Source organism: Chrysemys picta, chromosome 3, assembly GCF_011386835.1.
Source record: "Chrysemys picta bellii isolate R12L10 chromosome 3, ASM1138683v2, whole genome shotgun sequence".
NCBI classification, from domain to species: Eukaryota; Metazoa; Chordata; order Testudines; family Emydidae; genus Chrysemys; species Chrysemys picta.
In genome coordinates, this window is record NC_088793.1 from 161,847,136 (window position 1) to 161,862,415 (window position 15,280).

Consider the following 15,280-nt stretch of genomic DNA (forward strand, 5'->3'; position numbering starts at 1 on the left):
TACTTCCAACAGAGGAAGGACAGGATATTTTGCAAAATGTGTAACACTCAAACGATGCAGAGCGATCGGTTGGTCATGGGAAGATATGCTAGTGGATGTCAAAAAGATCAACAAAATAGTCCAAATTGTGTATTTATAGTTTACTTTCTGACTTACAATGGGAAAGACTGTCAGAAGGGAATGCGAGACAGCGCAAAGAATCTTTGACCTACATTTTTCAAGAGAATTATAAAGGTAAAGTATATTTATTAAAACAAGTGAAGCCTCAATAGTTTTAACTTTACCACGTTAGCTGCCGCAATGCCAATTTAAACTATCACTTTCTATTTAAAAAAAAAAAAAAAAGCCTAAACTGGGTGGTATTCAGTTCCCCTGATTTAGATATTCAATAGAAACTGAATGTTTAAGTCACAGTAGTAGCAGCTGAAACAGTATTTAAAGCTGCAGCCATGCTGACCCAAATAATGAAGAAAAAAAAGGAAACCCTTTTCCTTTAAAACTGTGAGTGCAGACGTGGCTTTAAGTATTGCATCAGCTACAGGGCTACAATTTAAACCCTTGGTTTTTAATTAAAGCATGTGCATCAACATTATTGGGGGGTGTCATAACTATAAAGGGAAGGGTAATAGCTGTCCTGTGTACAGTACTATAAATCCCTCCTGGCCAGAGACTCCAAAATCCTTTTCCCTGTAAAGGGTTAAGAAGCTCAGGTAACCTGGCTGGCATCTGACCTAAAGGACCAATAAGGGGACAAGATACTTTCAAATCTTGGGGGGGGGAAGGCTTTTGTTTGTGTTCTTTGTTTGGGAGAGTGTTCGTTCTCGGGGACTGAGAGGGACCAGACATCAATCCAGGTTCTCCACATCTTTCTAAGCAAGTCTCTCCTATTTCAAACTTGTAAGTAAATAGCCAGGCAAGGCGTGTTAGTTTTCCTTTGTTTTCTCAACTTGTAAATGTACCTTTTACTAGAGTGTTTCTCTTTGTTTGCTGTACTTTGAACCTGAGACTAGAGGGGAGTCCTCTGAGCTCTTTAAGTTTGATTACCCTGTAAGGTTGATTTCCATACTGATTTTACAGAGATGATTTTTACCTTTTTCTTTAATTAAAAACCTTCTTTTTAAGAACCTGACTGATTTTTTCCTTGTTTTAGATCCAAAGGGGTTTTGGATCTTGATTCACCAGGAGTTGGTGGGAGGAAGGAGGGGAATGGTTAATTTCCCCTTGTTTTAAATCCAAGGGGTTGGATTTGTTTTCACCAGGGATTTGGTGAAGGTTTTTCAAGGTTTCCCAGGGAGGGAATCCATTGAAAATGGTGGCAGCCGAACCAGAGCTAAGCTGGTAATTAAGCTTAGAAGTTTTTATGCAGGCCCCTACATTTGTACCCTAAAGTTCAAAGTGGGGATCTCAGTCCTGACATGGTGAATAGCGGTGGGATCATTTTAAACCCAAAAGCCAGTGAGATTTTTTTTTCCTTCTAGCTGCTTGGAAAGCCGAGCTGGAAGTAGATAGATGCATATCTTATCTCTCCTTGCCTGAAGGCAGAGGTGTTAAGTTTTTTTTTACAGGTCCTTTGTTAAGAGAAGGGTTCAATTAGCAAATGACTGGTAAAAGGTATTTACAAGCTGAATTGTTTTTTTTTCTTTTTACATCCTCGGGAGTAGCTAGTTAGAAAGTTACTGTTAACCCTGCAGCAGCCAGAGCTGAGAGCTTCCCAGTTTCAGCCCACTGCAGAGGGGGTTACCCAGCACAAGAAAACAGGAAAATGACTACCAAAGAAGTAGCTAACAAAATAGAACTGGCCAAACTAGAAGCAGAAGAAAATGAAAGAAAACATCAGAGACTGCTTCAATTAGCAAAACTCGAGACAGAGCAGAGAGAAAGAGAAGAAAAAGCCAAAAAGGAGGCCCATGAAAGAGAGATGGAGCTGAAAAAAGCCAAAGAGAGGGCCCACAAGAGAGAGATGGAGCTGAAAGAAAAAGAGATGGAGGAGAGAGAAAAAGAAAGGAAACATGAACTGGAACTAGCAAAGGCTAAGCAAGCTTTCACCCCCATCCCTGTTCCTGAGCCATCCACCAGGGCCCCGTCTGTGTTACCGGAGACCCAGACAAAGGTGGTGGAACTGGATCCCCTGCCAACGACTGCAACAGCCGTAGTGGATCCAATCCCAGAGACCCAGCCAAAGCCAGTCCCAGAACCGGAACCGGCAACGCAACCAGCACCAGAACCATTGCCAGCCCTGAGTCCAGCGCTTGCAAACCCGTCTACAACTCCAACGCCAGAGGGCACCAGCGAGCCTGAATTGGCAGAAGCAGCAGATAACCCTACCCAAGAGGCTCAGCCAGAGCCTGAGTTACCACATAGTGCTCCAGCGGACAGCGGTTCACAGTCAATGGAAACAGCCCCAGCACCTGCATCGCTTCCAGAGGGACCAAGCCCCAGTCCACAGTCCAAGGAGGAACTGATGTCTCCAGCATCAAGGGAACAGTTCCAGGCCGAGCAGGAAGCAGATGACAACCTTCAAAAAGCTTGGGCGGCGGCGCAGAGCACCCCACCGCCTCTCAGCTCTTCTAACCGATCCCGGTTTGTTGTAGAACAAGGACTTTTATACAAGGAGACTCTTTCTGGTGGGCACCAGGAAGACTGGCATCCTCAAAGGCAGTTGGTAGTTCCCACTAAGTATCGGGTAAAGCTCTTGAGCTTAGCCCATGATCATCCCAGTGGCCATTCTGGGGTGAACAGAACCAAAGACCGGTTGGGGAAGTCCTTCCACTGGGAGGGAATGGGCAAGGACGTTGCTAATTATGTCCGGTCTTGTGAGGTGTGCCAACGAGTGGGAAAACCCCAAGACCAGGTTAAAGCCCCTCTCCAGCCACTACCCATAATTGAGGTCCCATTTCAGCGCGTAGCTGTGGATATTCTGGGTCCTTTCCCAAAGAAGACACCCAGAGGAAAGCAGTACGTACTGACTTTCATGGATTTTGCTACCCGATGGCCGGAAGCAGTACCCTTAAGCAACACCAGGGCTAAAAGTGTGTGCCAGGCATTAACAGACATTTTTGCCAGGGTAGGTTGGCCCTCCGACATCCTTACAGATTCGGGAACTAACTTCCTGGCAGGAACCATGGAAAGCCTGTGGGAAGCTCATGGGGTGAATCACTTGGTTGCCACCCCTTACCACCATGAAACCAATGGCCTGGTGGAGAGGTTTAATGGAACTTTGGGGGCCATGATACGTAAATTTGTAAATGAACACTCCAATGATTGGGACCTCGTGTTGCAGCAGTTGCTTTTTGCCTACAGGGCTGTACCACATCCCAGTTTAGGGTTTTCACCATTTGAACTTGTGTATGGCCGTGAGGTTAAGGGGCCATTACAGTTGGTGAAGCAGCAATGGGAGGGGTTTACGCCTTCTCCAGGAACAAACATTCTAGACTTTGTAAGCAACCTACAAAACACCCTCCGACATTCTTTGGCCCTTGCTAAAGAAAACCTAAAAGATGCTCAGGAAGAGCAAAAGGCCTGGTATGATAAACATTCCAGAGAACGGTCCTTCAAGGTAGGAGACCAAGTCATGGTCTTAAAGGCGCTCCAGGCCCATAAAATGGAAGCGTCGTGGGAAGGACCATTCACGGTCCAGGAGCGCCTAGGAGCTGTTAACTATCTCATAGCCTCCCCCACCTCCAACATAAAGCCTAAGGTATACCATGTTAATTCTCTTAAGCCCTTTTATTCCAGAGAATTAAACGTTTGCCAGTTTACAGCCCAGGAAACAGATGATGCGGAGTGGCCTGAAGGTGTCTACTACGAAGGAAAAAAGGATGGTGGCGTGGAAGAGGTGAACCTCTCCACGACCCTTGGACGTCTGCAGCGACAGCAGATCAAGGAGCTGTGCACAAGCTTTGCACCAATTTTCTCAGCCACTCCCGGATGGACCGAACGGGCATACCACTCCATTGACACAGGTAATGCTCACCCTATTAGAACCCCACCCTACCGGGAGTCACCTCATGCCAAAACGGCTATACAAAGGGAGATCCAGGACATGCTACAGATGGGTATAATCCGCCCCTCTAAGAGTGCATGGGCATCTCCAGTGGTTCTAGTTCCCAAACCAGATGGGGAAATACGCTTTTGCGTGGACTACCGTAAGCTAAATGCTGTAACTCGTCCTGACAACTATCCAATGCCACGCACAGATGAGCTATTGGAGAAATTGGGACATGCCCAATTCATCTCTACTTTGGACTTAACCAAGGGGTACTGGCAAGTACCACTAGATGAACCCGCTAAGGAAAGGTCAGCCTTCGTCACCCAGGCAGGGGTGTATGAATTCAATGTACTTCCTTTCGGGTTGCGAAATGCACCCGCCACCTTCCAAAGACTCGTAGATGGTCTCCTAGCGGGATTGGGAGAATCTGCAGTTGCCTACCTCGATGATGTGGCCATTTTTTCTGATTCATGGGCAGAGCACATGGAGCACCTGGAAAAAGTTTTCGAGCGCATCCAGCAGGCAGGACTAACTGTTAAGGCTAAAAAGTGTCAAATAGGCCAAAACAGAGTGACTTACCTGGGGCACCAGGTGGGTCAAGGAACTATAAATCCCCTACAGGCCAAAGTGGATGCTATCCAAAAGTGGCCGGTTCCAAAGTCTAAGAAACAGGTCCAATCCTTCTTAGGGTTGGCTGGATATTATAGGCGATTTGTACCCCACTACAGCCAAATCGCCGCCCCGCTGACAGACCTAACCAGAAAGAAACAGCCAAATGCAGTTCAGTGGACTGATAAGTGTCAAAAGGCCTTTAACCAGCTTAAGGCAACACTCATGTCTGACCCTGTGCTAAGGGCCCCAGACTTTGACAAACCGTTCCTAGTAACCACAGATGCGTCCGAGCGAGGCGTGGGAGCAGTTTTAATGCAGGAAGGACCGGATCAAGAATTCCATCCTGTCGTGCTTCTCAGTAAGAAACTGTCTGAGAGGGAAAGCCATTGGTCAATCAGTGAAAAGGAATGCTACGCCATTGTGTACGCGCTGGAAAAGCTACGCCCATATGTTTGGGGACGGCGTTTCCAACTACAAACAGACCATGCTGCGCTACAGTGGCTTCATACCGCCAAGGGAAATAACAAAAAACTTCTTCGGTGGAGTTTAGCTCTCCAAGATTTTGATTTTGAAATACAACACATTTCGGGAGCTTCTAACAAAGTGGCTGATGCACTTTCCCGGGAAAGTTTCCCAGAGTTAACTGGTTAACAATTGTTCTTGGAATGAAACATATTGTTAGTTTTTATATAATCAGTAGTATGTCTAAAGGTACATGTGTCTTATTAACTCTGTTTTCTCCTAGAACTCCAGGAAGAAATCACAGCCAGTGTGGAACCGAACATCCAACACTATCTGTGATTTGGGGGGCGTGTCATAACTATAAAGGGAAGGGTAATAGCTGTCCTGTGTACAGTACTATAAATCCCTCCTGGCCAGAGACTCCAAAATCCTTTTCCCTGTAAAGGGTTAAGAAGCTCAGGTAACCTGGCTGGCATCTGACCTAAAGGACCAATAAGGGGACAAGATACTTTCAAATCTTGGGGGGGGGAAGGCTTTTGTTTGTGTTCTTTGTTTGGGAGAGTGTTCGTTCTCGGGGACTGAGAGGGACCAGACATCAATCCAGGTTCTCCACATCTTTCTAAGCAAGTCTCTCCTATTTCAAACTTGTAAGTAAATAGCCAGGCAAGGCGTGTTAGTTTTCCTTTGTTTTCTCAACTTGTAAATGTACCTTTTACTAGAGTGTTTCTCTTTGTTTGCTGTACTTTGAACCTGAGACTAGAGGGGAGTCCTCTGAGCTCTTTAAGTTTGATTACCCTGTAAGGTTGATTTCCATACTGATTTTACAGAGATGATTTTTACCTTTTTCTTTAATTAAAAACCTTCTTTTTAAGAACCTGACTGATTTTTTCCTTGTTTTAGATCCAAAGGGGTTTTGGATCTTGATTCACCAGGAGTTGGTGGGAGGAAGGAGGGGAATGGTTAATTTCCCCTTGTTTTAAATCCAAGGGGTTGGATTTGTTTTCACCAGGGATTTGGTGAAGGTTTTTCAAGGTTTCCCAGGGAGGGAATCCATTGAAAATGGTGGCAGCCGAACCAGAGCTAAGCTGGTAATTAAGCTTAGAAGTTTTTATGCAGGCCCCTACATTTGTACCCTAAAGTTCAAAGTGGGGATCTCAGTCCTGACAGGGGGGGATCCTAATTCAACTGTGTTTAACAATTTAAATCTGGCTACAGAGACATCAATGTTGGAAGAACGCTAAAAAAGAAGTTAATTGAATGATCCATTAAAATAAAACGATCATCTTTTTCCATATTTTAAGCTTATACAGAGATAAAACAAAATGCTTCTAGGAAAAGGGAAAACTAAAAACAGAAACTTGTAAAATGATTTGGCCTCAGCTACATGTTTGTACCTTTTAGAATCCATCCCATTAATCTTCCCCCACACACACACTTCTTCACAGCCATTACAAAATTATCCACTTCTTATTTTATTAAATTAGGGTTTTATAAATGCATGTATTTCTTTCACATTAATAAACAGGGGCCCACATTCTCTCTATATCAGAGCATTTGTTAGTATGTTAGAAAGTAGTTTTAGATCTACATATATAAAAATATATTCATCTTTTGAAAAAGAATCATGCAAGAACAGACTGAAGTCTTAGACTAACCATGGACTAAGTAGCTTACTCTGGGACCTGGCAGCTATTGTACTGCCTTTATAAAATTTGGTGCAATTTAATGTCAAGAACAAAAGCTAAACAGGAACGTGGCTGAAGTACTTGTCATTGGAACGGTTTGTTTTGTTTTTTAAAAGAACATTAAAATGAGGCACTGCATGGCTCCGAAGACTGGTGACAAACAAAAAAATCTAGCGCCACATCAGTAATGACTGAAGCTATCGTTGGATGACTGTTTGGTAGTACATTCCCACTTTTTAAAGGACAAGTGACCAATTAAAAAATCCAACATGGCACTAATTGGCAGCCGTGTTGGTAGTCACAACAGATACATCAAGGAATGAGGGCCAAATTCTGCAAGGTACTCAGTGTCCTCAACTGGTGTCTTCAGTCAACTTCTTCATTCAAATGACTTCTATATTTAATCATCTTCTGATATCAACATGCCTATCGACACCTGAAGCCAGAAAGCAGTTGAGGCCCTCAGCACCTCAAATGAAATACCCCAGAAGACACATTGGTAAGGATGTACAAGGAAGTTGCTGTCCATGTTATACCTGTTCTGGGGATAGAAGGCCTTCAGTCTCCAGGGTGGTTAATCTAATTCCTTATACCAGAATTATTTCCATATATGTATATATATTTTAAAGTAAAACAAATTTTAAAATTATACTTTGTTTTTAGCAACTGAGAGCCAGCCATATTATACAGACTTTTTTTTTTTAAAAAAGCAGGCAACTCAGATATTTGAAGGCAGTCAGCTTCCATTACAGAAGAGTGTAATAAAAAAAAATGATAATCTTTCTCCGGGATTTTTAAACCTTCTATAGAATAACAGAATTATACCACTTCTACAGACTGGCTAAAAACAATTATAAAAACTGATATAATTTATTTAGCATCTTATTGCTTTCATCCCTATTATATAAGGCTTTTCCCTAAAGAGTTTTACTCTTGGGGGAATTCTACGGTTTCTGTGGGGAAGCAAAGAGAATCTGCATCAGTGCTCACTCACCCCTCCCTGGCAGCTCAGACATGTCTGTTTGGGCAGCTGTGAGAGAGGTAAATCACTGGGGGCAGGGAGGTCTGGGGATGCCTCCCCCTCCCCCTTCCCTTCCTTGCACAGAGCTGCAGGTGCTGGGTTAGATCAACACCCAGAAACTTCCCCTGGCTGCAGGAGCTCTGCACAGTGTGTGGGGGTGGGGGTGGGAGGCTCAGTGGGGGGCTGGCTGTGGGGGGGGGGACTGGATGCACAGGGGTTGGGCGGACAGGGGAAGCAGCTCCCTGTACAGTGATTCCTCCCCCACATCCATGCACCCAGAGCCCCCCCCGCATCAGGAGCCCCCCGCACCCAGAACCCCCCCCCACCAAGCCCCCACTCTGCTGAGCCTCATCCCCCGCATCAGGGGCCCCCCATACCCAGACCCCCACCCCACTGAACCCCAACCAGCTGCACCTGACCCCCCCACCAAGTCCCACTCGCCCAGCCTTCCCTCCCCCCGAGCCCTAACCACCTTCACTTGGACTCTCCTGCAGAGTCCCATTCCCCCTGCACCTAGTACTCCGCACCGAGCCCCTGTGCATCCAGATTCCTCCCCGTACCCAGACCCTCCCACAAGCTGCCCGCACCCAGACTGTGCCACACAGAACCCTGGTATTCTTGAGGGAATTCTGTGCCAAAAAATTAAAAATTTTAAAATTCTGCAAAGTTCTGCAAAATAACACAGTAACACAATAACAATGTAATCACACCATCTTCAATTATTTTGGTAATTTATTTCAAAATACTTGTCAACAAACAATTAAAAATGGTGTGATTATATTGTGTTATTTTAACAAATAAAATACACAGATTTTTGCAGAATTTTAAAATGTTTTGCGCATAATTTTTAATTTTTTGGTGCAGAATTCCCTCAGGAGTAGAGTTTGCCTTGTATCAGTCCTCAATCGACACTAAATCATTTTATATTTTAAAAGCTAATCATGCAGGATGAATATGTTTTTAGGATTTTATTCTGGAGTATGTTCTTTGGTTGCTCCAAAGGAGCTCGGTCCATGATAGTTACAGTTAAGGGTGATAGGGATAAGTTAAGCTCCAGTATCTCCTGTAGAAAATAGGAGGGGAAAAAACAATTATTTCAGTGCTGGAATAAAACAAATTAAAAAAAAATTCCATGACAGCATGATAAAATTACAAGTTCTACTCCTTGTCAGGTCCCTTAAAAAAAATTCAGGCAACATTTATAGGCATGCCTAACTTCCGAAGCTTCTTTTTGCTTTTAATCGTTAGGGTCAAAACTGCCGATAAGCGTTATGCTCTGATGCACAATTGTGGATTGCTAACCTGCACAGAACTACATGGATGTCAACAGAGCTCCACTTAGACACAACCATCCCCTCATAGGTTATCAACCACAGCATCAGGGCCTTAATATACTTGGACACATACTATTGGGTAATGTAAGGCCTGATTTTCAGAGGTACTGAAAACCTTAACTGATGCTCAGTACCACGGGAAAAAAAAAATCAGGCCATATATTTAGGTTCCTAAATATGGATGGAGGAGCCTAACATTTGTCACTCCAATTTGATATTTTTGGCCTTGATTTTTCTTTTCTATGGAAAGAGGGAAGAAAAGCCATTACAGACTTTACAAAGTATATAAGATGCATTAGATTTAAACACCAAAATAACTTTTGCTTGGCCAATATAGGTTTTTGTTATTTATATTGCAACCAGTAAAGCATACTTTTACAAACTTCCTTTGTTTGTATATAGCTCCAAACAGTGGCAAGCATTACTGTACTTAAGTGCATCTGTTTTATTTCACTGTGTCAGTTAATGGTGCTTAACTGGAACAAGGGGGCTGTAAAGCAATATTCTATAATGTACTTCTCAGTTACCAATCAAAGACAAACGCACTACAGGTATTTTTCTTTGGATATATCCCTTTCACACAAGGAGAACAAGATGGAAAAATCATGCTAAAAGCTGCAAAGTTGAATCAAATCATGCTTGACCTCAGTTTGCTTTGGAAAAGAATAATGAGAGTAAACTTGACTGAAACAGGGCAACTATTTATTCATACCTTTTACATGACAATCTAGAATCTTTCTTTACATGTCATCTTTACTAATGACCTTACTAATCTATGTGCAAGTAAAAAATAGCTCCTTGGTAAATCATAACATGTACTGATTTAATCATGTATAATGTTGCCTATAGCTGTAGTTATCTACAAAAATAAAATAATAGGTCAAGATTGTAGCTTTGGACATGCTGGAATGAGAAAGTGGAACTTTAGTGGCCAAATAGATGTGGCCTGAGGCATTTTGCCCACATAGGACACACACAGGAAGGCTGAAGGAGGAACATTACAGAAGTTAATTATAGCAAACCTGCATCTACTGCCAATATTCATGCAGAGGATGGAGCCTTTTGGGCCCCACGGATAACACTAGCTGCACACTTAGCCTAGCTGTCAAGGGAGCAGTATGTTGTTTGAATAAAATCATGCCCATAGTGGAGCTGACCTATTGAACTACCTCCCTTAAATCCCTCCACAAAATACACTTCTTCCACAAAGATTTTCAGCAATGGCCTGTGCAAGTTTTCTCCACAACCCTGAGTTGCTCTCATCCATGTACAATGAGTCAGTTATGTTGCATGCATAACAACTAGACTGTAAACTCCTTGGGTCAAGGACTGTTTCTATATAGATATGTGATGAGCCAAACAAAATCTTGACTGTCTTTTTGCCCTGTGTCTGTACAGAACCTAGCACAATGGGATACTAGCCCATGATTAGCGTTCTTAGGAGGTGCTACCATAATACAAATTATTATTATTATTATTACTTGTTTTTGTACCACCTGAACCAATTCAATGAAAACTCTCTCAAACTTCTGGTCCTTGAAAGCCTACATGAGATGTCACAAACCCCACCCCACATACATACTTAGGACAAAAGCTTTCAAACATTGGTACCTAAAATTCATACCTCAATCCATATTTAGGCCCTGACTAAAAAAAAAAAAAAAACCACTTACACATATGCTTCAGTCTCACTGACTTCAATGGAAGTGCTTTCCTGAATCAGGTCATCAGATACTCAAATAAGTGGCGTGATTTTTCAGAGGCGTTTGGCTTATCTCTGAAAATCAAGCCATTTATTTGGATAGTTAAATATGGATTTAAGTAACTAGCTTTAGGCAGTCAAGTCTGAAAATGCTGGTCCTGGCTTGTAAACTCCTCAGGGCAAATATCATTAACTCCCTCTATTTCCTGTATATATACACCACTAAGCACATTGTGGCACTTTACTATGACTAAACAAATAATAATGGGTCTTGCAAATGCAGTCACCTGTGATGAGGAAGCTGGACTCAATTTTTATTGATTCTGTGCCCAATTATTCTAAATTAAAAACCAAAGCAACCTTGTGATTCAAATGTTTTAATTTCCATTGCTGTCACCAATAGCTGAAGATGATCCTTTCATTGCTCCTAACTATATATTTACTACAAGGCAAATTCTCCTACCAGTCACACAGGACTATTGTTCGTCAGAACCAAAGTGTGATATTAAGTAGAGCGAAGTGTTTGGTTAATTTTGGTAATAGATTTATGGGAACAATTATAGGTATGGAGGTAGTCTGGAGTATGATTTAATAAAACATGGTTACAGCCTATCAGAGAAAAATCCCTATCTATATTATTCTTGTGAATAATTCAATTGTAATGCAGACAGGGCTTTAATGTGAATTAGAAGAGCGTGTCCTACATAAAATCTCATGCATTTAAAAATAGGGTCCTCTGGTTGCAAAGCATTATTGAGCTCCAAGTATCACCAAAAAAAAGTACAGAAAGATTTGCAAAAACATAGCATTACCTGTACCCAAAGGTATAAGAATATTTTCACAACAATGATTTTGTCAGAAGATTAGAGGAATTTAGTCTTAGTAGTAAAAGGCATTGCACAATACCTGGCAGGAGCTGTTGGATAAATTACTTTTATATGCTGGAAAACCAAATCCTGATTCAGAACTTGTTTGATCCACGCTCTTACTCCTGGGCCAGTGTCACCTGCATAATACAAACACACAGGAAATGATATTCCATGTATTTACAGGTAGCACCATGCAATGCCAAAAATATTTATACCTGAAATTCACTTCATTTACAAACTCGAACCTGCAAGCTGCTCAGCAACTTCTAAAAGTACTAAGAACCCTCAACCCTCTTTGAAAACAGGACGTACTCAACACCTCTCTGATCACACTCTTAAAGGGGCTACATATTATTGCTTTTATAAACATTTTGCTACAGCACTACTGCCATTGATTTCCCAATTGGCCACAAAAATCCTGTGTCCTTCTTATAACCTAGATAATTATCCACTAACAGTAAAGTGATAAAAAACCCACAGGGGAATGCAAGAAAATACAAAGTAAAATAACAAACCCAAAAGCTTGTCAGTTGGTGTCTTCATTTAAACAAATGCCTTTTATTATTTTCATTTTTTTTTTTTAAATTACAAAGGTTTAAATGAACAGTCCTCAAAATGCAGTTGAAAATAATAATTAAATGTGATGATTTTATTAGAAATAGACTTCACCTAAAATCTAAGATCCAAATTCCCCTGAACTCTTGGTAAAAAGGAGTTCAAAATATGAACCTAGATCCAAACATCTGGCTCCTAGAATTATGACAGGCTGATCAAAATCCTGAATCCAAACCAGTCCCTTTCTTAGAGTTGGCTGAGATCAGGGTCTGAATTTTGTGGCTCCGGCCAACACCCAACAACAGTTTAATCTGTGATCCTACAAGCAGGTCCACATGTGTGGATCCTTGCAGATTCAATGTTTTCAAAGTGCCTTACAAACATCAAACAAACATTCATTTTCTCCTCCTTTAAAATGTTCTGCAGTGTTCTCAATGTATAACTCGAGTTTTGTCCCTAACCTATCCAACTCTCATCCAAACACACAAAAATGTCTAACTTGAGTTAAGTGTTTCTTTAAATTGGAGCTAGCTGACCAGTCAGGGAAATGGGTTGACGCTCTAGTGGTACTGACACTCCAGCAAATAAAGCAATGGGGAAGCAGCATCTTGAGTTACAGAAACTGATCAGTGGCTAATCCAATCACTCTGTGCTACTAATCCAAATCACTGTGTACTTGAAGTATTGTTTCACAGGATAGTCATTCTTAGGGTGACCAGACAGCAAGTGTGAAAAATCAGGACAGGGGGTGGGGAGGTAATAGGAGCCTATATACGGAAAAAAAACAAACCAAAATCGGGACTGTCCCTATAAAATCGGGACATTTGGTCACCCTAGTCATTCTCAATGGAGCCAGGCTAACCTGAGTGAGATAACTCCAGTGTATTCACTCAACGTAACTGTTGCAGTGAAGACAAGCCCTTCCGTGGAAAAGGCTTTTTATTGCTTTAGGTTTCAACAAAGAAAGCCCCCGAGACATTATTTACAAAATAAAATATAAATAAATACTACTGGGATTATGCTTCAGTTAATGAATGGAAGGCAAAAGGACCCTGTCTTACCACTGCTTACTGCCAAGCACAAAATGTTCTATGAATAGCCCTATTTATGTCAAATCACAAATAACTCACAGTAGTAAGTGCTAGCCTCAATAGTAAGTCTTTCCAGGATTGGGCCCAAAAATTGTACAGTGTTTATTTTGACTTTGCCATTTTAAAAAAAATCTATATACAAATTAAAGACATAACTAGGAACCCATTGTGGATTTATTCCTGCAAACATGCTCATGAGTAACTTTAATCATGCGACTAGGTTAGGCTGGAATTGAAGCAAATCTAGTTTTCAACTGTCAAATTTGGAACATATGGGTTTTCTAAGATACACTATTAACAAAATACTTTTCAAAGCTTGAAAATAAAATTCCTTTCCCTACAAATATCTTTCCTTCATTAGAGAACATAAGCCTTGATTCTGCAAATCAAAATTAAGCGTGCATGCTTATAAGCATTTGCAGGATTGGGGCCATAGATCTTTATATGTTTTCTTTGTGATCCAGGAGATATCATCCCATCTCCCCTTTCTTTACTGACATTTCATGAGTTTTGAGTGTCAGCAGGAGCATGCATAAAGCGGGGAGCCAGGGCTTGTACACACTACCACTTATGTCAGTATAACTTATTTTGGTCAGGGGTGTGAATAAACTCCTCTTCCCCGAGCGGCTTAAGTTACACCAAACTAAGCTCCGGTGTTGGCAGCACTATGTTGGCGGGAGAAGTTCCCGCCAACATTGCTACTGCCTCTCACAAACATGGTTTTATTATGCTGACGGGAAAGCTCGGCATAGAGCGTCTTCTAGTGTAGACCAGCGGCTGTAGCGCTTCTAGTGTTGACTACCCCTTAGTCTGTTTGAAGAGCTTGCAGAAGGCTCATTAGTTAAGAGACTTTGACCCTCACATACCAATTTCCATCATCGCCCTAACAATGTCATAATTACCAGGGCTCCCATTTGGATGCAACTAATTTCTGTTATGTAAGAAGCACACATCAAAAAGTGCTGGACTTCAGACATTTTTACATACTATTTTAACACTAACTTGTCTTCTGAACGGTACTAAGAAGAATGAATAATGCACAACCAATTCAGTTTCAGGGACCTATTTCAAAGCCTGCGGCTAAAATAAGCTAGCTGTGGTACCGACTGCTACCTTTTCCTTTTAAAATAAAAATACAAGTTTTAATTTCCCTTTCAACCATGAGTGGCCAAACTTCTCCAACCCTCCATGTCTCTCTCAGACACATACACAGAGTTGAGTAGCTGTCTACAAAATGACTACAGATTTAAGGCCTGACTCCAGACCACTGCTTTTCTTGCTCAACTACTATATTGCTTGATGCTAACACTGGATTTACTGCATGGGGAGTTCTCCGCTACCTTCCCATTCAATCTGGGGTCAACTCGTCTTCTTATTGCAATTAATTGGTGGCATGGGATTGCCACTCAGCTGTTGCTCTGTCCAGAGGGCATCAATGTAACATACCAGCCCATACTAAGACAACTGGCTACCCCTGCTTTGGAACCCACCCTGCAGAACTGTTAAATAAAACCAGATAAAAGAGCACTCTTACTTTTCCTTACAGCTCCATTGTAAATATTATGAGTAGAGTTATAACAAAAATGAAAAATTGTACAGTGCTTAAACCACTTGTGGAATCAACTTCTAACCATAATCTTCCCCCACTTCTACAAAATAAGAGGAAATTATTTCCTTCAGCATTAAAGTATTAGAGTTAACAGGAGAAGCTGAGCATATTGTATTAACTCCCCTTCATTTGTATGCTTTGTGAAATCAAAACAGTTTTGACAATCCTGGTTTAATAAACTAAATTCAAATTGGATTATAAAAATAAATACACATATGAATACTTTGTCAAATCAAATATAAACATCATGCTTATACATATATATCAGTAAAACAACTTTAAGAGATCTAATTCAAGCACTGACAGATGCCTGTAGACACCACAACAGAATGAATTCCTAAAGCCTCAATCC

The 15,280-nt window shown here is 41.6% G+C and overlaps 1 protein-coding gene across 1 annotated transcript in view; it reads right to left on the minus strand.

Annotated features, from left to right (window-relative positions):
* The window catches only part of LYPLAL1 (lysophospholipase like 1), a 44,193-nt gene that overhangs the window by 27,047 nt on the left and 1,866 nt on the right, over window positions 1-15,280 (minus strand). The window contains exon 2 of the mRNA XM_065589428.1: window positions 11,711-11,810. Within this exon, the coding sequence (XP_065445500.1) occupies window positions 11,711-11,810 (100 nt within the window). The remainder of the gene's footprint in view (window positions 1-11,710; window positions 11,811-15,280) is intronic.